This window comes from Petromyzon marinus, chromosome 60, assembly GCF_048934315.1.
Source record: "Petromyzon marinus isolate PM22_M1 ecotype Great Lakes invasive population chromosome 60, UKy_Petmar_22M1.pri1.0, whole genome shotgun sequence".
Lineage (NCBI taxonomy): Eukaryota > Metazoa > Chordata > Hyperoartia > Petromyzontiformes > Petromyzontidae > Petromyzon > Petromyzon marinus.
In genome coordinates, this window is record NC_133726.1 from 5,560,739 (window position 1) to 5,585,632 (window position 24,894).

The 24,894-nt window shown below is 48.1% G+C and overlaps 1 protein-coding gene across 1 annotated transcript; it reads right to left on the bottom strand.

Annotated features, from left to right (window-relative positions):
• Positions 1–2,978: 2,978 nt before the first annotated feature.
• LOC142905980 (uncharacterized) lies at positions 2,979–24,894 on the bottom strand. The gene is made up of 6 exons (XM_076053294.1): positions 24,721–24,894; positions 19,893–19,916; positions 19,138–19,167; positions 17,134–17,184; positions 15,691–15,864; positions 2,979–9,378 (listed from the first exon to the last, which is right to left on the bottom strand). Exons 1-6 carry the CDS (start codon positions 24,733–24,735, stop codon positions 8,743–8,745), a joined length of 930 nt encoding a protein of 309 aa, XP_075909409.1. The 5' UTR covers positions 24,736–24,894; the 3' UTR covers positions 2,979–8,742.

Consider the following 24,894-nt stretch of genomic DNA (forward strand, 5'->3'; position numbering starts at 1 on the left):
TACACTACACTATACACTACTACACCATACACTGGTGCTGTACTAGTGACGAATTGGCCACGTTCTGTTTACGTAACAAACCCTTACTAGTTGGCTGTGTCGGATGGTGGTGGGTTTTAACGACACATTTATATATTTACGCGATCTAACCCAAACAAACACAAAACAACCGTATTATGGATGGTATTGTATCGCAAAAGCCTACTTGCGTGTTCAACTGATCATTCAAGCTGTTAGGAGGGGAAACACTGGGCGCCTTTTTGGGACAGGGCAGGTGATGGCTATCGAGGGGTTGATGCTGATTGATGATGATGGGTAGGGGGGGGGTTAGACGTTTCATAAATAACAAAGAGAGCCGCAGCCAAAGGAGCACCTCCCACGTGTGAGATGAAGCGATGGAATTCGGCTCGCGTGCAATCGCTAGATGAATTGTAACGATCCAGGACTATGGGCTCAAACATTCGATTTTCTTTTTAGGCCAGGTGCAAAGCTCCCACTGAGCCCGTATGGCTCTTTTTCAGAAGGCTCTTGTCGCAAGTGATAGCTCAACGAAAGTGTGGAAACTTACAGCGGCCAAAAACTTCTAAACGCACGTTCATAAATGAGGAGGTGAAAACCCGGAGGACCCGAAGAAAAATCCACGCGGCCACGGGGAGAGCGACACGCAAACTCCAAATATACAGCAGCAGGCGTCAGGGGTAGGGATCGAACCCACGACATCCTGTATACCAGGCGAGGTAGTTAACATATCCTAGCCACCGTGATGATGATGAGAGAGAGAGACACGCAAACTCTAAATATACAGCAGCAGGCGTCGTCAGGGTCGGGATCGAACCCACGACCTCCTGTATACCAGGCGAGGTAGTTAACATATCCTAGCCACCGTGATGATGATGAGAGAGAGACACGCAAACTCCAAATATACAGCAGCAGGCGTCAGGGTCAGGTCGAACCCACGACCTCCTGTATACCAGGCGAGGTAGTTAACATCTTCTAGCCACCGCGATGATGATGAGAGAGAGGCACGCACACTCCAAATATACAGCAGGCATCGTCAGGGTCGGGATTGAACCCACGACCTCCTGTATACCTGGCGAGGTAGTTAACATCTCATAGCCACCGTGATGATGAGAGAGACACGCAAACTCTAAATATACAGCAGCAGGCGTCGTCAGGGTCAGGTCGAACCCACGACCTCCTGTATACCAGGCGAGGTAGTTAACATCTTCTAGCCACCGTGATGATGAGAGAGAGAGACACGCAAACTCAAATTGCGTTGAACTTCCGTCGCACCGTGCGTCGCCAGCCGCGCCAATCGGAGGTGCGTGGGGGGGGGGAAGAACAACAAACTAAGCACAAGCAACAGTTCTAAGGAAATGAGTTCGACAGTCTAGATGGTGTACAGCTCCCAGTGGTTCATATTCTTGGTTCTTTCGGTAAAGTCACGTAGAAGGGAAACAATACAATAATAAAAATATAAAACAACACAATTGCTTGTGTTGCAGTCGAAACGTCGTGAGAATTGTATTGTTTTATATTTTTGTTATTGTTTCCCTTGAACGTGCCTTTACCGAAAGAACCAAAAATATGAATCCCTGCAGTCACGAAAGCTTTAAATCAAAATGTAGCTCCCAGTGGCTTCCTAATATCGGAAGAGCGTTCCAGACGGCCGCGGAAGCGCGTCTGAAAGCGCCGTGCGATGACGATGCGGTGACAGTGACCTTTGTCCCATGGCCGAGCCAAACGCCGCCGATGCTGCAAGGACAACCGGAGTTGGCGTGATGATTGGTTCATAGCTCCTTGTCGAACTCGGCGAGGTCTTGTGGTTTATGGCCAAGCATGAGTGTTTAAAGTGTTTGTGACTTGCAAAGCAGGTGTTTTGTTAAGAGCATTACGCAGTTTAAGTTACCCCACCTGGCTTTTACCCCGCCAATTAAGACTTCCGAATAAGATTACAACATTTTGATTTAAAGCTTTCGTGACTGCAGTAATTCATATTCTTAGCTCTTTCGGTAAAGTAACGTTGAAGGGAAACAATAAAATAATAAAATATATAAAACAATAAAAATTCTCACGTTTAGACCATAACACAAACGGTCGTCATCTGGTGTGTTGGTGTTATGGTCGAAACGTCGTGATTTTTTTGTTTTATATTTTATTATTTTGTTTCCCTTCAACGTGACTTTACCGAAAGAGGTAAGAATATGATTACATGTTGGGAGTGACATAACCCATGCTCTCGAATGATGTTTGTTAACTTCTTGAATATTACCATCGGAGAACCCAGTGGCAGTCAAATTAGAACTTACAATGTCAGTACAGTAACTCCATCGCACTGCAGAACCCAAGTCTTGATGCTATTGCAAGATTCTGATACATTTTATGCGACTAGGGTGGAGAAACCTTTCCTAAAACCGGCTCGTCGCTTTTAAATGTTGCGTTTTGTTCCCAATGTCAAAAAGTTCGCACCTGCGACAGAGGGCAATTGGGTTTCGCCTTCTCGTCGGCTTGATCGCACCTTTTTAAATCACTACGAGGGCATCATAACTGGATATGTCTGCCTAACATTGTTCCAACAATTGGTTCCCGCTTCTTTGATAATCTCCAGACTTAAATTCCTTTGGTCCCCCCCCCCCACCCTATTTCATATAATAAGGCCGCTTAGTGGGGCCTTACCTGTAAAAATAAAAAGTTGAGTTTGAATCTCTACGAGTCTCTGTGTCTATGGGTCTCCGAGTCGAGAATCAACATCACCACGCGTTCAGTGTTTGGCTGCCGCTGTAAATTTCCACGCGACGATGATGATGCACCACTTCGTCGAGCTATTACTTGTGATAGCCAATTCGCTTCTGAAAAAAAAGCTCAGTGGGCCTCACCTAGTAAAATAAATAAAAAGTCAACAGTTAAAACAGTTAACACTAATGGAAATGTAAAATAAAAAGCGCAGGCGAACATGAAGAATCCAAACGAGCCACGTGTATTTTCAACATGTTTTTATTAACTATTACTACAATTTACTCACAAAAAACAATTTAATAAAACAGCGATGTCTGCATGACTAAGTTGTATAAAAATACAAACACTCAATTCTGAAACTGTAGAGTGACGAAACAGTAATGCTCTATTTTTTTATTTCATTATTAAACTTAGCTCAATGTCGAAGCCTTTAAACTACGCTACCTACTCTTTTGCAATGCTTTGTGAGCTGGTATTTTGCATGTTTAAATACACACTTATCCCGAGGCAAAGGAACACACGTATAGAGATCATTTATCTTCTTATTTATACAATCCAAACTGCCTATGTAATATTACTCTACCACAAGACAATACAGTCAAAATTGTAATGACATGGAAAATATTTTGTGATCAAAAACACACACGGTTGCATGTTGTCTTATTTTTTTGCTATTTTGTGATTATAAAAGATCTACCCACCCCTTTCCTCTGTTTGAAATGTTTTTTTTTTAATCTTGTAAAAACTGTGTACAAATGAACCTGATGTTTTTTTTGTATTTTAAAACTTGCACCAGATGCCCTGGTAATCGACCCACCGAGGCATAGGAAACCTACTGCAATGGGGAAAAAAAAATAAAACCACGTATGTATGCATCTTAAAACGGGCTTGGGAATACCTGCACAAATAAACCTGCACAAATAAACCTGCAACCACCATCCCACACCACCCCCCCCCCCCCCCCCACCAACCGTGTGGAGATCCCGCTACGGCCAAACGCCTGGTGGGAGAGCGAGCGAGATGGGTAGGAAGAGAAAACTAGACAAATATTCCCACTTTTGCCAAACGCGAATCGACTCGCAAACCACCCTGGTGGGGGGGGGGGGGTTACAAAAATGAGCGGTGGCGAGCGGCGGAGAACGCAACGCGCATTCGGGGGCGTTGATTTTTTTTTCTGTCGATGGCTGTTGGGCCAGAGCGTTTAACCCCCCCCCTCCCCCACCGCTGTGATGAATGGGGGGGGGGGGGGGCTGCGAAAGCCTAAACTTTATGCCCGAGTTCTCTCCAGAGAGATAACTCTCTCTTGAGAGAAAGATAGAGAGAAGAGCCCCGAGAGAGACCGCGGACACAGCAGCCAACGACGTCAACACTCACCGTATTCACCGCTTAAATCGCAAATGTTTGAACAGAATTTGCGGTGGAGTTTTTGCTTTTAACACAAGTACCAAATAAGGAGCACTGCAGCCAATGGTCTGTTGTTTTTACATAATTCAAATGAGCCGCCAACATCAAAATCATTAAGTCCCGCTAACGCTGGAGTGGGGGAATAGGGGGGGGGAGGTCCTAACGTGCACGAGGTCACGGGCGCTTGGCTGGAGACGCCACGTCTCGCCGCTCCACGTTGTGACGGCCGGGCGTGCCAGCCGATGGCAAACACCCCTCGCGGTTCAATACAAGTGACGGCCCATTGCCACTCCCCTTATCAGCGTGGGACCTCTAACTTGGTCACGAGATATGAGAATCGCAACAGCAGCCACTGCCCCCCCCTCCTCCCACCATACCTGTCACAACACGTTACACCTCCACGCAGTGATATTGAGATCGATTTTTTGTCGCCCTGCCAAACTAAAAACACAAACGCGCGCGCACGCACGCACACACACATTTAATATTTCCACAACACGAAACATTGATGCTATTTCCGCTGTTTATCCATAGCTCACCACTGAGAACCTGGTCGAATTCGTTGCAGGAAGGGAGAACGGGAAAAAAAAAACTCCCACACGCAAACAAATAATTCCACGGATAACCCAAAACTCCTAATATTCAGAGGCCGTTTCGAATGGAAACGTGTCCCAACCACCACCCCCCCGCACCCCATTCACCCCACTGGATGAAAGCACAGAGCGGAGAGGCTCGGCCCAACAAGCAACGCGCAAGCCATGGTACAACAACAAGGTACAACGCACCAAATCAAGGAAATGCAGACCAAACACAACTATTTGACAGCACAGTCCAGAGCGCACATTTCAGCAAAAAAGCAGCAATGTTTGCAGGACAGATAATTCTTAATCCAAATTTTTATACATATAAAAATTCCCCTCCCAAAATCAAAAATGACACATTTGCATTTGTTAGCAAAAACAAAAATAATGGGGCTTCTGAATGGGAAATTAAGACTAAGAAGTGGAGCTAAGAGGGGGGGGGGAAATGCACTGCTCTGGGGCCCTTGGTTCTGCTACAGCAACATTAGCCATTAAATCTTGACTTAAAGCTTTCGTGACTGCAGGAATTCATTATTATTTGGGTCTTTCGATAAAGTCACGTAGGTAGGTTCAAAGGAAATAACAAAAAAACTACACGACGTCTCGATCGTAACACAAGCGGTCGTCCTGAACCCATCTGCGTGACTTACCGACAGACCCAAACAATATAGCATTAGCCATTGCTTGGGACAAATTCCAATTTCCAGCCACGCCACCGCAGCCGGCTCCAAAATGCACTTCTGTGCAGGGCAAAACTTTCTCCGCCACGGATGCTTGCTTTTTACACAACTTTCAAACGGGCCCATTAAAACGGCTTTTACGTTTATTTATTTTTTACTCCGTTCAAAAAAAATCACCTCCACGCTTCAATGCCCCGACCGAACGTCTCCCGATTATGCCGTCTCGGAACGACCGAGGGACCTAACTTGAACGAAGCAAAAGCTCCCGAGGAGTTTCGTTTTTTATCAGACGCGTTGGCGCACCCAAACGGAGTAAAAAGGCGAAAAATTTACGCAGACGAAATTGGCGACGGCAAACCCGTTGGCATCGGGCGATGAGAAACTCATTGGGCATCGCTCCGTCGTTTTTATAAACAGCAGCAGCGGCGGCGGCGGCGCCGTCTCACGACACGGGCCCCAACAAACGCAAGCTGGAATGTAAAACCCACACAGCAGCCCAGCAACATAAACCACCAACGCGAACACGACCGTGGCACAACAAAAAACTAATAAGGAAACAAGCGCTCGTTTGCCAGCCTTCCCCGAGCAAATCTCCACGACAAACTCATCACACACTCCGACACCCGCTGATAATGCTGCTGCTGCCGCCGCCGCCGCCGCTTCTCTCTTACAAGGAAAACTTAAGAGTTTTATAGAACATGTTGGCCATGCCACAAATGGAATTGTAGAAATAATTTTGTTTTTGTTTTACAAAGGTGGGGGACACGTGCGTTAATGGGGGTTTTCTGCTCGTTAAATATTACTCAAATAAACAACAACAAAAAAAGCTTGGTTGGAAAAATAAAAATGCTTAGAGTGCTTGGGAAGTGAGAGCCCAAATAAAAAAAACAAAGCTCAATTTCAGAAAATTAGCGACAGTCTTACATTTTTGCTTTCATTTACCAACAGTGGGCAACTCCAACGAAAGGTGAGCGGGGTACTTAAGGAACCTAAAATCAAAAAGCAGCCGATTAAAAAAAATTAAAGAAAAACTAAATATTTTTCCGGGACGTCAACGCACATGGGTTTAGATTTTAACATTTCGACGCTGTGGTGGCGAGGAGCTGTTATCTCCCTCGACTGGTACGCAGGAAGTCGTGGATTCGACCCCAACCCTTGTGTTCTTTGCATTTGGCGTTCGGGCGATCTCAGTCGTCGCGTGGATTTTTCTGCAACGGTTTTGCCCTTCGCATTTCAAACCTAAATTATTTTAGCTGCTAATATAATTTCTCACGTGTAATGATGATGATGATGATAAGCCACTTGGAAGATATCACGTGTGGCAAGGTCACCTCTGGAAAACAGCTAACAGTTCGCTCTAGCTTTACACGGCGATTTTATTTATTTATTATTAAGTTGACTTAATTTTACGCGGACCTTCGTCTTACACCGTGGGCACTCTTACGCAACGTGGCGACGACGCTGCAGTGAAGAACACCGCTGGACTTGCGCACACTCAAGCCGCTTGCACAGAACAACGCATGCACTGCACCCCGTAGACTTCACCGACCGGCGATACAATTCATCCGCAAGGTCCGGTTCACCACCTCTCTAACGCTCCGTTGTCCTCTCTCAAAGTTGTTCAGCAATCGTGGCCCCCCCCCCCCCTTCCATTCAGCTCCGTCCAATAACGTCTACTCAAGAACTAAGATGCTCCCAGTCGCGTGCGCATGTTGAACTTCTTTCGCATCGTACGTAGCCAACAGTGCTAATCAGAGGCGCATCCAATTGTTCAAATTGCAGGTCATCATCACGCCTTCAAAAAAAAAAAACGTTAAAAATGAAACGTGTTTAACTCTGCACCATTGGACCATTCCAATTGAAACATTTAGAAAACAAGTACGGTGTTGATGACTCCGCGGACAGAATTAATTCTGACAGAATTAAGACCTGCCACTTACTACACAGGTCTGCCTTTCCTAATAAAGGCAGTGTGTGGAGACAAGCGACTGTCTGAATGCGCCCGAGTCTCTCCGAGCGGCGAGTCAAGAAGTTTGATCGCAGAATGGAAGCACCGGTGGCTCGAGGTTGTCGGAGGATTTGTCGAGTATCACGGTCAGTGCTACCTGGTGCGTGTGTAGCGGTTCCAGCCCAGTGCACACACGCGCACGTCCAGCCAACGGCCACCTCCCACCAAGTATCGTGTTGCTAAAAAAATATCAAGTCTGGTAAATTCTCAAACGTTACTTTAAAATTCGTGATGCTCACCGTAAAAAATTTTTTTACCCCGGTTCGTATTCGTAAAAACGTTTTAAAATGTGCTACCAAATGCAGGGATTATAAAGGTTAGAATGCCCAAACTATTTGGCCTGAAGATGAGCCCACATGTGAATGGGGCTTTGACAGCTCCCCCCCCGCCCTCCCCCCCCACCACCCCAAAGAGATTAATCTATTATGCACCAACACTCAAACTGCATCGGACACCCAACGCCTTGGACGCACGGTGGAGTTCTCCACTCTGTAGTGGAAAATACAAAGCAAAGTTGTGGATACTTTGACAAACACAAAATGTTCCCCCCTCTGAAAATATTTAGCTTTTCTGCAAAGATATTACTCGTTTAATTGTACGCCAACTATTTGAGATGGGGCAAAACAAGGTGATGCGGCCATTTAATGCTTTTGTTGCCACATCTCGCAGGGAAATATAAAGTTAAATAACTAGGAGTTTTATTAAATAATACTGAGAAAGGCAACATCACATGTAAATACATTAGACTTGATCAGATTCCATCCGTACCCACACACTTGCCCTAAATTACCAAACAAAAGCATTTTCAGCATCGGGATAAGACTTTCGTTTTTATGTTTTTCCCCCCCCCAAAAATAATCATACACCTGTGTGCCTTTCCAGGTCAAAATCAAAGTGAGCCAAAACAAAAATCGGACCAAAAATCCCAAACAGATAGCCTAAAAAAAAAAATCTCAATTATCTACGCTAAAATAAAAATCGTGAACGCTGCCAATATTCTAACGGTAAAAGGTACCCAGAAAAAAACAAATCTCGGAAAGGTGCTAAAAATCGGTTATGCTCTAAACGGAGAGAAATCTGTATGCAACTAGCCGCAACAACAACAAAATTATATCCAAAGAAGCTAGTGTGTGATTCAACACAAATCGGCGTCAGCTGCAGAGAAAAATCCAATGGCTGTTATCTGTCTCACACGCGCGCACACGCAAAACGGGGGAGAGAGAGAGAGAAAGAAAACGATTAAAATAAACGGCATCCGGGCGTCGACGGTGGCAGTGCCGTCGATGACGACAGCGGCGGCGTCGAAGATGGCGGCGAGGGCGTCTCGACGTTCTTACTCGGCCGCCTTAATGACGCCGCCTTCCGAAGTCGGCGGGGGGCCCGGCATCGCCACCATTGTCGGGCCGGGGCCCGGCACGGCCACGGCCGCCGGCGCCGCGGGGGCCGGGGCCTGCACCACCACGGACGGCGGCGGCGGGGCCTGCGCCTGCTGCTGCTGCTGCTGCTGCGGCGGCGGCGGCGGCGGCGCCTTCAGGATCAGCGTCGGCGCCTGCGGGGCGGCGGGGGGGGCGGCGGCGGGGGGGGCGGCGGGGGGGGCCGAGGGAGGCGGCGCCGCCACCGCGTTCGCCGCGGGGGGGGCGCCCCCCGCCGCCGCCTTTGCCGGCGGGGGCGGGGCCTGCGCCGCGACGGGCGGAGCCTGCGGGGCAGCGGGCGGGGCCTGCGGGATGAGGGGCGTAGCTTTCGCCGGCACCGCCGGGGGGGCCGCCGGCGTCGGCGGCTCGTTGGGGAGCGTGGGCTTGGCCTGCGAGGCGGCGCTGGCCGGAGGAGGCTGAGCGGGCTTCACCGCGTCTGGCGCGGACGCTTTGGGCTGGGAGGCCGGTGGCGTCTGCGCGGCGGCGGTGACGGTGGCGGCCAGCTGCTCCTTCTCGGCCGGCTTCTCAATCGCCGCTTGCTCCTCCTTCGCTTTCGTCTGCGGCGCAACGGGGAAGGGGGAGGTAGGGAGGGAGGGGGAAAGGGCGGGGGGCCCCCCAGTTAACCGGAGCGCGCGCCTGCCACCTCAAAAAAAACCCACGCAAAGACATTCAACGCACGTACGTTCATCGCTCGCATCCTCGCGGTAATTGAATTGCTGTTGCATTCAAATGAAAGGCAGCGATGCACATCAGGCGTGCTGTAACGGAGCGTCTGACCACGAGTTAAAACGCAAATAAATATTTCTCCCTCCCGCAAACAAAACGGAGCGGGTCAACGCGGCTCGGCGAAAGTGGCAGAGTCGACCGAGCGATCGCAGACTGAGACGTGAAAAAACACACAAAATACGCAAAGCTTCAGCCCCGTGTGCACTCTCAGAGGCAAGGGTAAACCAGCCAGACCAGGTCACCGTCAGGCCATCAGATGGTTGATTGAAGAGTCTGTGGCCCAAAATGCAAAGAAGAAATGCACCACTCCAATGGAATGTAGGTCACAGAGACACTTCGATCGCACCTCATTAAGCAAAATCCAAAGGCCAGATTTACATCTTCGCAACGACGAAGATGTCGACGAAAACATTCGGTTATTTTTCATGAAATATCTTGAAAGTAAAGGCCCACTATCTGCATCAGCTGAGAAATAACAGCTTCAAACACTTCCCCAACATCAAGGTAAGAGAAGACTTTCACCGCCATGTACTCGCAAATGCCCTCCATCACCCATGAATGGATTGCACGAGGCTGGGCGCCATTTAAACACTGCCCAACTTGCCGCGACATTCTAAACCCACACCGCCCACCACCGCCACAAGGCTGACAATACTGTGAGAGACGCACACATCTCACCATATTTTCCTGGGCATTAATTACCCACGTGCAGCGCAACAGGTTTGACATTTGCGCGTAACTAGTTCAAAGTTCCGGCTAAAACACACACTTCCTTCTGGCGATTCCATACGTTGACTCGCGTCGTCAACATTGACGCAAATCGTTTTTTTTAAGACGACGAGAAGGTCAACACCAAAGGCGCAGCGGCCGATGCCGTTGCACCCGTTCGCAAAAAAAAAACAAGCATCACGAGTTTGAAAAAGAAACAAAAGCGGCAAGCAATTGGCCATCACAGAAGGCAAACCCACACACATACACAGCAAAACACAGCAAAAAAAGATAGCATGCACACAGCAGCAGCAGCAACCCGTGGGGGTATTAGTGAACAGTTGCCATCTAAAAACGGCGCCGATACCAGGTTTTGTTAGAGCACCGTGTTAATGCACAACAGCCGGTAAAAATTTTGAATGCCAATTGCACGCAAAGGAAGCAAAAAAAAATGCGATTTTTTTTCCAACTCTCACCAACCTCGAGTGTTAAGTTTCACTTTGCTTGTTAACTGTGTGGGAGGCTACTTAATATTTAAAGTGGTTGCCTGCACGTGCCCGAGTTGGCCACCGAGGTAATGGTGCGATTCCACACACGTGCAACAGCAACACCCACGGCAGTCGGTAAAGGATTTTCAAAAGGTGCACACGCCAGGTGTAGCCACGAAATATAAAAACGCGAGGCAACTGTGCATCCCGAAAACAAGTTTACTCGTAACTCAAAAACACGTGCAGTCTAATACAATCCAGGTCAACTCGCATCGAGCCTCATTACGGAATTGACAAATTCGGGGACACGAGAGGCACACACTGTTGCAAGATTTCGTCCAATTGAGCCAAGATTAAATTCATTGCTCCGGGACAATGAATGGGGGGCCCTTGCATCGATTGCCTTTGTAGAAATCCACTAAAGAGCAGGCGGGATCCAATAATTTTGACACCTCCTTCCCCCGAGAGGCAGTGGAGCTAACGCCGCTAATAATTCACCTTGGCACTCCACGAAGCACCGCAGGTGTGCTGCGCCTGCAGTGATACCAAGGTGGCGAGATGTTAACTACCTCGCCTGTTGTACACGAGTTCGTTGGTTCGATTCCGAGCCCGAAGGCTGTGTATGTATATTTGGGGTTTGCATGTCTCTCTCTTTCCCCGTGGTCGTGCGGATTTTTACTCCGGGTCCTCTGGTTTTTCCCTCCACATTTAGAAATCAACATCGCGCGTTTAGAGTATTTGGCTGCTGTAAATTTCCACGATGCTAATCTACTTCTGCTGAGATATCATTTGTGACAAAAGTAATTGATGCTAGCTTTTGTGGGCCTTACGGCTCGCAAAATTAAAAATTGTTTAGTTTGATAAGCGGCGGCGCATTCAAAGGTGGCGCTGTTTCGGCACAGCTCTGCAGGCTGCGTGGCTTCAATCATTTATGATAGAACACTCTCGTGGATAGTGGTTTTATTTATATACATTTCATTTTAAGTGACTTGTTTACCCTGGCCTATACTTTGCACTCCTGTCATGTGTTTGTACTATTTGTAGTTGTAACGTTTTGACCCCGTGCCCCTACAGGACATCGGGGGAAAAAAAAGAGCTTTATAGCTCACCGGGTTCTTCCAGTATAAATGCATATTTTGATTCTGTTGAATGACAATAAGGAAGACGCAATACAAAAAACCTACTCGCAGCTTGTAGTTGATATGCACCCATGTCGTGTGGCTGAGCTGTCCAATACGAGTTTGGAACATTACTTATGAGACCGATACATTTTCAGTTATAGCCAGACGCACTCGAGCGATGGCACCGCAGTACATCGGAGGCGATTAGTCCATTGCTGAACTAATCGTACCGTCCGCAACTAGCTTGTAGCTTGACTCCTGCACTGTGTAACACGCCACTTCAGTCACATTACAAAGCCACTCTGGCAGCTACTTCACATTATTTTTTCTTCCCCAAACAACAAAAGTTTAACATTTGTGTCAAACCGCCCGGGACGCACAGCCAAGCCTAAAGAGTTATCTGTGCTTGAGAGTCGTCTTCCATGCAGTGAAATTTCCTTATGACTGTCGTGCCAGTTCCGGGAGAAAATTACTTTCGATGGTCTTTTTTACAAGACAGGTCCACAGGGGACTGCCGAATACTCAAACAAGTTTGGTCCACACCATGAAAAAAACTGAGGGTTGTCTACCAGCCGTTACCAAACAACTGTCTTACAAACATGAAATTCCACGTGCCAATAAACTCACTCGTAATATAATTATTGTTATTCCTGAGGTCAGTGAGTCACTCTGTATCCAAACACTCACCTTGCAGTTAATTGCAAGGGGATTTTCAGATGCAGACGCCAAAGACAATTGTAATTACAAAGGGAATATTTGGTCGAACTCTGATTGCAATTATGAATTACAATTGACATCAGATCTACTGCACGCTTTAAAAAGCATCCATCAGCACCCCATCGTTTTTCTCTTGGCGGTAAAATAAGCACCACTTTTGTGGGCAGTCAACAGGGAGAAGCTGTCGTTCTACCAAGATACCAGTCCATGCCATAGGAAGGTGGCCTTTCCATAGACTCAAGATTCCGCAAATGTTGACAAGCACCTTCTCTAACGCTTGTTGCTTCCTAAATGGGGGGACGGGGCCGGCGACTTTTCCCCATGTTTTATATCCACGACAGTGTCGGGTAACAACAGTAGCAACAGAAAGCGCCCACGCAAACTGAATTTGACCTCATTCTACACACGCAAGGTCAAACTGCTTCAGCCTAAGGACCAGGAGGCACTGCAAACAGCCTGCTGGAGCTATGAACTAAAACTATTCAAGCTAAACTTGTTTTTTTACTCTACCAGGTAAGGCCCCGTGAGCTGTATAACTCTTGTGCAGAAATGACAGCTCGACAAAGTGGCTCGTCACGTGGTAATTTACAGCAGCCAAATACTCTAAAAGCGCATGCCGATTCGAAACGTAGAGGGGGGGAAAAAAGGCACGCGACCACGGACAGACAGACATGCAAACGCCACCGCAGTGCCCTACAATAATTTGACCCGCCCCTCCCGCCCCCCCGTCGCGACGCACACGCGGGAACACAAAAGGAGGCACACTCTGGGAAGGACGTTCCTACCGCCGCCACCGAGACCACTCATGCCCAGCATCACCCTCCCTGGTGCCGAGGGGCCGGCAACGCCCAGGGGAAGCGAGCTGCGGCAATCGCTCGCAGGGAACACGCACACGCACGTGCGCGACACCAAGATCTTCCCGGGGGGGGGAGGGGTGGGGTCGGTTCGAGGATTCATGTAGAGGAGAAGAGGGAAGAGGAGGAAGATTGAGGGTCAAGCCATGCGGTGTCACGGCGAACAGAAGGGTGCATTCCGAGGTAAACAACTACAACTGTCACGGGCACGAAAAACTCGTTTTGAAATGCGCACGAAAGCTGGAGTTTGGGCCAATTTTTTTTAAGTGCAGAGTTGGGAAAACGTTTCCTTGCCGAGAGCCAAATATGACTTTGAGGTTACATTTGGCGCAGGCCAAACGCATTAACAGAAATATACGTATGTTGAACGTCTTTCGCACTGTGTGTAGCCAACCGCGCTAATCGGAGGCCCTTGCAGTGACTGAGGCTTCCGATAATAGGAATGCAGTGTTGCTGGGTCAAAGAAACGTCGCCCTCTAGTACACAATTAGTTTGGCTTTGACGCTCACCCATGACAGGTAAATATTGTTTGGGGGCTGTTTGGAAATCGTCGGCCTCGTGTTTTATGAAATAAAGTGGGGGGGCCTTAGGTTCCCAACCCCCTCCACGCCCCCCCCCCCACCCTGTTGTAAACGTAAGCCATGCAACCTGCCTTCCTTTTGGAGAAAACATTGAGAAAGAGACCTTTATTGTTAAGAGTAACAGTACAACATGCACTTGACATGCAAGGGGGAAAAAAACGACAAAAGTTAAAAGGGGAATCGTGCAAAACAATAAGCGAAGCCATTTGGGGGCATGTTTGTAGTTGGTCCGCAGGCCCGATCGGGTTCCAACACCGTGCACAACAGTGGTACACGCAAGGTGGCGATGGCGAAAGTCATTAGCCTCCCAGCCGCAAGGTTGAAAACTCTCGAGCGAGCACCACGTAAAAACTCCGGAGGCCATTGACGAGCAAAAGCCTCGAACGTCTGATTTTTAGAAACACTCCCCAGCAGTGAGTGGGACCCACGTGGAAATTTAGCCTCCCCACTTGTGGCTACTCGCAAGATTCTAAATAAATTAAGCAGAAACCAAACACGTGAAAGTGCTGGCCAAAAAGGTCTGTGTTATTGTAGATTTAAACTATTTTTATTTTACCAGGTAAGGCCCACTGAGCTATATAGCTATTTTTCAGAAGCAACCTAGATACCACAAATGATAGCTCAACCAAGTGGCTTATCCTGTGGAAATGTATAGCAACCAAATATTCTTAAACGCACGGCGATTCTAAAATGTGCAGGGGAAAACCGGAGGACCTGAAGAAAAATCCACACGGGAAGAACACAAAAACGCCAAACATAGAGGCGTCAGGGTCGGGACTGAACCCACGACCACCGATAATACCAGGAGAGGTAGTTAACATCTTGCCAACGTGGTGCCCTGTTTTGTTGAGGGCACCAATTGCCTGATTAATTTATCCTTAATCTAGAAAATACCCGATGTCTTAATTTTTTACATCATCAAGCTCACAGAGCGAGAGTAGTGAGAATTGAAGACTTTGCAACTATACTCTTCCCCACCCTAACCTAAGAAAATAAATAAGATATCGCCTCTCGGACCTGTAACTTTACACGACAAAGACATTCGCCCGATGTCTGGTGAACGATTCACGTTTTAGTTTTCAGATTGTACCGGGAAGTTACTGCTCTGGTGCAGTTATGGCACTGCATTGTGAGAATAAAGTTGAGCCAGCCTGGAAATCATGGGCCTCATTTTAAGGTGAATATCAAGAGCATGTTTTGCCCAATGCTGTTGCTGTTGGCACCACTATTATATAAAATACACAAAAGCATTTTCCAATGTTTTTAGGAGTTTGCACTGGTTTTTGTCTACAGTGTAAAGTGATCAAGTTGGTTACTGGACATTATATGCAAGCGCAAACGGCTCTATTTTTTGTCCAAAATCCGACTTGTGTATGCGATTTCATTTTCGAAAGCTGCTCACACATCCCACCTCTTCACACATCTGCCCACAACTCAGTCCCCAACACAATCGGATTTGCAACTAACTTCTTGAAGACGACCAGTAGCCCGGTTTATTTGAATTTCACCCCCGAGTGTAAACGCTCACATACACTGCAACCTAAAGAACAAAAATGCCACTTAAAATGTATTTCAACACCAGCAGCCATTGGGCCATATTTTTCACTTTCACAAAAAGTCAAAGGTCAGAGTGTTTTGCCCGGTGGCTCGGGTTGGCGTCGCATTCTCTCCCACCTCGTCGCCGTTCTTCTCTCCGTTCTCTGCAGGGGCGGTCTCTCCGGACACCTTCTCCGAGGAGGCGCTCACGTCGTCAGAACCCAGGGCGTCGCCGGCAGCGGCATCCTCCTCCTCCATCCTCTCCACCTCCTCATTGTCCCGGTTCTCCTCGGAAGCCTCCGTTGACTTTCGCTAAATACCCACCGCAGCCACCCCCCCACCCACCCCACCGAGGTTGGCGACAGGAGGAAAACCAAAAAACACAAAGTCACATCGCAAGGCTTGACCCTTACCCCTTCTGCTTCCGTACGTGTACATCGTTGGACCGGAACCGATTCCGAATAGAATCTGAAGTAAAAGGCTGTGCGGGAAGGCGTGCGGCAGTTTGGGTCCAGCTATCGTAAGGTGCGTTCGTGTTGCTACCCATCTTTGCGTTGAGTACAGTACCGTGTCTTTAAAAACAGCAGCACTCCTCCTCCCTAAATAAAACTAATGCTAACCGCTTGCGTGTTCCGAGATTGAGCGGTGAAAGGGGCACCCAACCCCTCCAAGTTGTAGACATCTTGGAACAGGAAGGGGTTCATAGGCTTAGTATCCACACTTGTCAACGTGTGTGTCACATATCTGCAAAGCTGACATGAATTAAGTGAAAAGCCAAATAGCACTATTTTTTTCTTTTCATGCAGCCATTGGCAACCGAGCTGAAACCATCAACCACCGGATAATACAACATATAGAGTGGGTGACCAAAACCCAGATTAAAAAACTCAGGGTCTCAGTCGTGCTGGCCGAGTTCTCAGGCCTGGCATTACAACCCCAATCACGCAAACTCCGGTCATCTTCGCAGTGGCTTCTGGCTAACCATTGAACAAAGACGGTGGTAGCCACATCGCGCGCTTTCAGATGCACTTCTGCGGCCGTCTGGAGCGCTCCTCCTTCCGATATTCACAAGCCACTGAGAGCTATGCATTTTTTAATTTTCATCTAGATTGACCTCCAATTAGCACGGTTGGCTATGTATGGTGCGAAAGAAATCCACGTACATACATCAGAATCAAAATATTTATTTATAGTGGAGGAATCCCATGAGCTATGAAGATGTCTAGTTGGGGCGGGTCATAAAGTTACAAAAAGACGACAGGAGTGCAAAGTATTGGAAACATAAACAAATAACTTGAAAAAAACTAATAAAACTAAACTATTTTATCTAACCAGGTAAAGCAGAGCAATTAACTTATTTTTCAGAAGCGACATGGCCACAAATAATAGCTCAACAAAGTGGCATACCAATCGGGCATTTCATCGCAGCAAAATAATCTAAATAATCTAAATGCATGTTTATAATTACATTTGAAAGGCCTCCTTCAAAAAGGAAAGCAACAAGACAGGGTATCGCTTGTTACTCTCGCCGTAACAATAACCCTAAAACGACACGTGCCTAAAGATCCCCCCCGCTCTCACCTTGGTGGGTGTCTTCTTTGGCTTGGGCTCTGGCTTGGGGGGAGACGGCCTCTGCAACGAGCGAACAGAGCCCACGGGTTCACCAAACGACCTTGGTGGCCGGCCTGAGACCATCAACCGCGCTGCACTTGAGGGCCCCGCCGGTATAACCACCGGGCGGCCGCCAAGATTCGAACCCAGAATCCCAATGGTGCCGGCCGAGCACTTAAACCTCTTGAGTCACCAGGCCACCTCCTAGTTATCTTCATTGTTCAGAGTGCTTCTCAAGTCACACTTTGTGTACATTATTGTTCTCTAGTTTAGTCTTGACTGGAGGACTGACATTTTAAACTAAACTATTTTTTTTTATTTTACCAGGTAAGGCCCACTAAGCTCTAACAACTCTTTTTTCAGAAACGACCTATCACAAAGGATAGCTCAAGAAAATGGCTCATCATCACGTGGAAATTTATAGCAGTCAAACAATCTAAATGCGTGATGCTGATTCAAAATGTGGAGGGAAAAAAACGGAGGACAACCCCCCGCGTAAAATCCACGCGACCACGGGTTCAACATGTGAACTCCAAATATACAAGCGTCAGTGTCGGGATCGAACCCACAACCTCCTGTATAGTAGGCAAGGTAGTTAACTTCTCGCCACCGTGACGCCTCGGCTTCATCAACACCAAGCTTTCCCCATATATTGAATAGAGAATGCAATTCAAGCACATCTTGCAGGGTTTGTGCAATGATTTCCAACATTCGCGTATCCAAAGAAGTAATTTAACCAGCAATGTTACATTTCAAGCCGCACAAAGATATGACACGTCACGTGTAACGATGTCGCACGCCACCAGACGACCAATTTGGCCGTTTTCTATAGCACCCAAAACCTTGTGCTCACATGTCATTTATATAGAATCATCTTTATGAGCCTTAGTTACCCAATGTTACAGTCCGAGCTAACGCATCAATGCTTTCAACCTTAGCTGGGAACCATGAATAACACTCACTGTCAACGCTCGGCCAAGCATTGCAAATGCTCTTCTGTAATTTTGAGCAAGAGGAATATTTCCTCAAGCGAATCATCGGCGCTTGGCTAGCAGCACACTGCGGCATGGCTCACTCAAGCATCCACTGTCATTTTGGCTTGAATTTTTTTTACAACTGCCAAACAGCCGCGACAATAAATCCCACTCGTCTGGGCAGTAAATACCGCCAAAATATGAGCACAAGCGCCTTGTAATCACGCCTCCTCCGTCCTCAAAAGTGCCATTAGAATAGCACTTCCATGGCGTCCAGCGCAACAGTGTTTGGTCAAAATCCTATGCTCATTGGTGCACTCAAAAACATGTGGTTGGCACTCGCAAAACCAGCACTGTCGACTGCTGTCTGGTAGCCCAGTGGCTCTGAGCCTCAAGAGCACTGCAGGCAAATACCAGTGGCATGCACTGGCAAAAAAACGATAATTAAATATTAAAAATGACACCGCAAAAAACAAAAAAATACGTTTACGCTCAATTCAGCAACGGGAGAAAAACAATGTTACGCAAACCAACGACACAAGAGGAATAATACACCACAGCTATAGCTGTGCACAATGAAATGCTATTATGGTTGTGTTTTATTGTCCACCACAGCACTGTCATAAAAGAGGGGAGTATGGGGGGGGAGGAGGTCAACACGTAGTAACCGTGTTGGCCTAATCCCTTAAGTCAACTCGACTTATGCAACAGCAGACGCTTCGTATTAAGCGGGCTCCAAACGGGCTCCAGCGTTACATAACCACGACGAGGCGGGAAACTTAGCCATGCGCGTTCCAAGGGACCCAAGCAAACGCGGTCCCCACCCCTCCGCTACGGGGATCCGCTAGCCTCAACGACCAGCGGCAGGGCTGGGGATAGAACGCCACGGTTGGTTTAAACGACGACGACGAAAAAAACACCGCCCGCCCGACAAAAAGAACACAAACTCTGCGCGCTAAGCACATTCCTCTGGTTAATCAGAAGCGGATTATGCACTTACCGCGGACAGTCTGGCAGAGCGTCTCCGAGGCTGTGGGCAAAGGGAAAAGAAGAGGGCACAAATCACCAAAACGCAGAGAGAAATGTTGTAACTGCACAGGCGGGGGGGAGGGGGGAACGCTACGCCTAGTTGCGTCGTTATTGCAACCGTGACATGCTCAGCTTTGGGCTTCGTATGCATTGTGAACACGTATGTACGCGTGTTTAACTTCTTTCGCACAGTACGTACATAGTCAACCGTGCTAATCGGAAGTGTGGGAAAGGACAAACTAAACACAAAAAAACGTGAATGTGTGAAATGCAAAGCTGGGATAGATTTCCACTGACCATGAGCAAACAAATTAAGCTCGTAGGCAGTATCCCTGCGGTTGGTTTTGCTCACGCGTGGAAACGCCGTCAACATGTGGCCAGAAAACGACACAAACTGTGCAGTGCTATGGGGGTTCTGCGCGTCTAAACGACCAGCGACTGGAGATAGAAGACCATGATGGTTGGTTGAAACAAAAAGCGCACACCATGACGTGCTCAGCTATGGGCTTCGAATGCATTGTGAAGTTGAATGTGTAAAATGCAACACTGGGCTAGATTTCCACCGACCGTGAGTAACAAATGAAGCTCGTAAGCAGTATCCCTGTGGTTGGTTTTGCTCACGCACGGAAACGCTGTCAACATGTGGCCAGCAATGATACAGAAACGCCGTAATGCAATCTTGGCCAACGGTGTAAAATATCAGGACTTGAAATGAAAAGTACCCACCTCTGCCACTTCCCCTTCAGAAGACTGAAAAACACAAAGCAGAAACCATTAGTGAAATGAGCAAAGTGTACAAATAATATTCATGCAAGTGCTTCAGAGAAAAGAGTCTGATTAGTTGGTCAATGCAGCATCACACAGGTGTATGTACAGCCTAGCTTTCTAGTCACTGGATCCAATTCACAAGCAGTTCAGTTAGGACTACTGCTAGTTTTTCATTATTGCCGAGGATTATGAAAGCATGCCGGGGAACTATTTGCAACAGCAGGTCACTGTGTCGGTATCCAAATCCTAACATTTCTCAAATTTTGCTCAACATTCTACCAATTACGAAATATTAGTTTGTTTCCTGGTTAAATAAAGGACAATACAGGAAATCGGTTGGTGTAACACTAAATGGTACTCGCGTGATGACAGTAAACAACAATACATTTTGGTGGTGTTGAAAAAATATATTGACAGAAACTTTAGCACTCTCCCATTAACGTTACGTAATATTAGCTTTTTTTTTCTCGTCACAAGCCCCGAATACATTCTCTGCTTTTCAAACTTACATCCCCCACGCTCTCACTTCGTGTCAGTGGCCTATTGCGTAAAGGATCCGAAAGTTCCATTTCCCCTTCATCCATAATCAACAGCAGCAGTACAAACTAAACCAGTTGACGTGCCCCCGTTCAACTGAATCTCGTGCAACAGTTAGCCGCTGACGGCCTTGAGCCAAGTGGTGGAAATTCCACATTGACAAAGTGGGGAGCAGTCTGTCCACATAACAACCACTGCTCACTTCCCCAAAGATTGGTGATACTCAAATTAATGAACTCGGAAGGCAAAACTAAGCTAAGGCCGTCGCCTGATGAAGCTAGTAGTCATTTCATGGCGAAACGTCGTACTCAGATTATAAATGTCATGGCTTGGCTCTCCAACACACCACACCGGTGTGCTGTACTAGTGACGAATTGGGCACGCTCTGTTTACCTGATAACCCTTACTAGTTGGCTGTGTCGGGTGGTGGCGGGTTTTAACGACACATTTATATATTTACGCGATTTAACCCCAAAAAGCCTCTTATGCGTAAGCTAATGTAGGTTATACTTATACTACTGGACAGCTGTGGAAAAAGAGCTTTAGAGCTCATCGGATTCGTCCAGTATAAATATTCAGATTCTTTATTTTTTTTACATGGAGAGACGTATACACACGTGACTTCGATTAACTATTTTACGGGAGGTTATAGCCACCGATGCATCCATACATGACGCTTCATTCCAAGCTTCACATTCAAACACAATACGGTTCGTCTCAACAAAAACAAAGACACCCTTAACCCCGTTTCAAGCCAAGTGGCTCAAATCAGCTCGTGTGCAGCAGGACGCTTGGTGGATTATTACATTGCAAAAAAGTGAGATGGTGAAACCTCGCGGCATCCTTTTAGAACCACGCGTTTAGACGACTTAGATTATTTTGCTGCTCTAAATGAAGTGATGGGCCACTTTGTTGAGCCATCGTTTCTGGTGGCCAGGTTGCTTTTGAAAAATGAGTGAATGCCTCGGTGGGCTTTGCCTGGTAGGATGTGGATGGTTTAGTTTTATTGTAGTATGTGTTTCGGTGATATATTTACCTTTCTTGTACTTTTGCACTACTGTCGTGTTTTTTGTAACGTTCTGACCCAGTGCCTTACCGGACATTTCTTAAAGAGCTTTACAGCTCATCGGATTCCTCCAGTGTAAACATAGCATTCCGATTCTCATCCAGCAGTGGAGTGACCGTGGCCGCTGGTGAGCCGTCACCCCGTGTTTACATGCGCGCGTGACGTCGGCTTGGCGGGAAAGCATCCCATTGGTCGCCGCCGGCGTGACGTCGGCGCGCACTTTTTCGAACGCGGCCAATGGGACCGCGCCCGGGAACGTTCTGGAACGGCGTCGCCGGCGGCCTTGCCAGCCCCAGAGGTTTTCCCTCCGGAGGCAGAGACCTCGGCTCTCGTGGTGCCAGGCTCCAAGGTTTTACCTCCGTTGCTCTCCGGCCTCGCTCGGCCAATGCCAGACCGGAGGCTTTACCTCCGCGGGCAGCGTTTACTATTAATAAACACGCCGCCAAACGAGAGGGTTTATTTGCCTCGTGCGTCTCGAGTCCAAGTTTAAACTTTTTTTTTTAAAGGCGATACACGCCTCGCGAGTATTTTTATGGTACTGTACTTTATATTTTTGACGGCTCTGGAGGACTCTTGACGGTTACAGAAAAGTTGTCTGCCGAAAACTTAAAAAGACTCGTTTTTACCTGTTGGGGTTTTGAAAGCTACACATTTCGTTTGCAAGCAACCCCCGGACGCCGCCGTTTCCCGCGTAGGTTTTTTTAAGAGGATGGTAAACCTATTAGGTTGCAAATCCCCACCAAAAACATAACGCACACAAAAAAAACGAATCCACGTTACAAATAAGCCTGGCATTTTTACAGTGTTCAATAAAGGCCATTAACATCGAGCAATCAATTAAGACGTGCTATTTCTCAAAACGTCTGTGGATGAACGCACAAACGCAAATTTTGCACGCAAACGCAAAGCTGACCTCGTTCATATTTTAACGTGCCCACCGTTCCGAAGCTGTATCATCACACAACATTCACAACGCATTGATGCGTTGAGAGTGAAAAGGCCTCTGTGTTGTGGAAAGCGCAACGCGAAGAATTAACTTCGCCAAGTTCGAATTTTGAAACACGCGCGCGCAAAACAAGCAAGTAAAACAGTTCCCAAACGCGCACCGCACTTGAAGCAACAACTTTCACCAGAGCACATCAAAAGACCCGAGGAGGGGGGAGGGGGGGTGGAAAAACAAAGAGATCAACGGCAACGTAAACGAAGATAAATAATGACTATTCAATAAATAACAACAAATATATAATCACGCCGCCGACGTGTGTGAACACTCGGCAGTGTCGCGTTAGGGCTCAAGTCCAGACTCCCTCTTTCGTTTCGGTCAATAATGAAGTTCAAATATAACAATCATATTTAATTGCACGTAAAACCAATGGGGGATTTTTTTTTTAAACGTATCGTCTGCCATGCGTAATGGAAAACAATTTAAACCAGCCACGGTAACCGCACGTCACATCACCGGTACGCGCTTATTATTATGAACACGCCAATTGTTTGCGGTCACAATAACAACAAACCAGTAGTAGCAACCACGAGTCGTCGACTTTCAATAACAAAACCCTGCAAGTTGTGTAACTTTGGACCAAAACACGACTCTTCACGTGGACAGGAATCAATTGCGCGCGTGGCTCAGCGCAGCAAAGTATGTTTGACAGACAACATACAACAACACAATACAACAACAACCACACCGTGTAACCTGCGCAGTGTGTCGGCAAGCAGTCCCCCCCCCCCCCCATTGCATTCATCCACTGCTGGATGACCTTGCCCCTGGTAACTCTGAAGCAATGGCACTTCGAGAAAACGTTGCGTACAACCAACAAAATCCACAGCGTCGCAGACGCGATTGCAAACCACTCTCTGACGTGGTCTCTCTCCCCCTACCCCACCCCCCTTCCTTCTCCTTAGTTGCACACCACAAAGTGCAACTTAGTGCTAAAAACAGTCGCATTCAACACGCGCATTTTTAAACCACGGGGCGTTTCGCCTGGGCAGGTAGAACCCGACGGCCAACTTCGCCAAGTCGCATTCATTTCTCACAGACAGGAGAAGGGTCGGGGGAGCAAAAGAAGACTTTCGGTGACCTCACAAAGCGGCGATTCGTTAGCCGCCCACCTTATTACAGACCAATGGACACCCTCACCCCGGTGCCCCCGTATAAATCGCAACAGTTCCATCCTACAAAGAGTCCCATCCGCAAGGGGAGAGAAGTGCGCCCCACACGCAAATCGACACGCGAATAAAAAGAACCACTTTTTTTTGGCGGTTTAAAACTCAATCTGCCCGTACAAGAATACCGGGTAAACCACGCGGGTTTCGTGAAGTTAACTCGTCACGACGCGGCATTCATCCAGCAGTGGATTTGACGGCTCTGGCCCGTGGGTTTGCGATGTTTTTTTTTGCTTTCTGACACGCGGAACCATAACCACAGACACCACCCTCAACCACCACCCTCAACCACCCCGCCGCACACCACCACCCTCAACCACCCACACCACCACCCTCAAACACCACCCACACCACCCTCAAACACCACCCACACCACCCTCAAACACCACCCACACCACCCTCAAACACCACCCACACCACCCTCAACCACCACCCACACCACCCTCAACCACCACCCACCCCACCACCCTCAAACACCCTCAACCACCACCACCCTCACCACCACCCTCAACCACCACCCTCGCGCGTGGCTCGTTGAGCGGTGGTTGGCGAGAGAAGAGCAGCCGAGGTGGGCCAGTGTTGTTATTCTCTAAAAGCCCATCACCAGCAAACACAAACCAAACCCGCCGCAGTAAATTCAAACTCACAACAACCAACGCAGCCAACGCCGCCAACGCTGACAACGCCGCCGCCAAACCGCGCGCAAACGACTTTCAACGTTCGACAACGACGACGACGACAAAAAAGCGCCACGGCACCAAACGTTGGGCTGAGGAGAAACTGCGACAGGCGAGACGAGGCTGAGGCGAGGCTGAGGCGAAGCTTTAATAACATGGCCGACGGGCGAGAGTGCCCACCGCCGTTCTCCTCAACCGACGGTCACCATCACCACCACCACCACAGCCGCAGCCGCCGAGGCCGCCAACCACCACCCAACCGCCATCGCCGCCCGCCCGCCCACCCGCCCGCCCGAGAAGAACAACAACAACACCACCACCACCCAGAAGCACGAACCTTTCTCTTCGGCATCGCTATGCAGGCGGCGGCTGCTGCTGCTGCAGGGGGGGGGGGGAAGGCGATGGGCGTCACGACGGATGGAGGAGAGGGGCTCGCAGCCGATGTTTGTCCTCTCGTCTTCGTTGTCGTTGTTGTAATGGGGGAGGAGGGAGGAGGCAACGACAGCGGGGG

Excerpts from the sequence above, each read along its gene's own strand:
- LOC142905980 (XM_076053294.1), bottom strand. Across the intron at positions 19,168-19,892 it reads CTGAAGGGGAAGTGGCAGAG|CCTCGGAGACGCTCTGCCAG; the intron begins GTGGGTACTTTT and ends CTTTGCCCACAG. Across the intron at positions 17,185-19,137 it reads GCTCTGCCAGACTGTCCGCG|AGGCCGTCTCCCCCCAAGCC; the intron begins GTAAGTGCATAA and ends CGCTCGTTGCAG.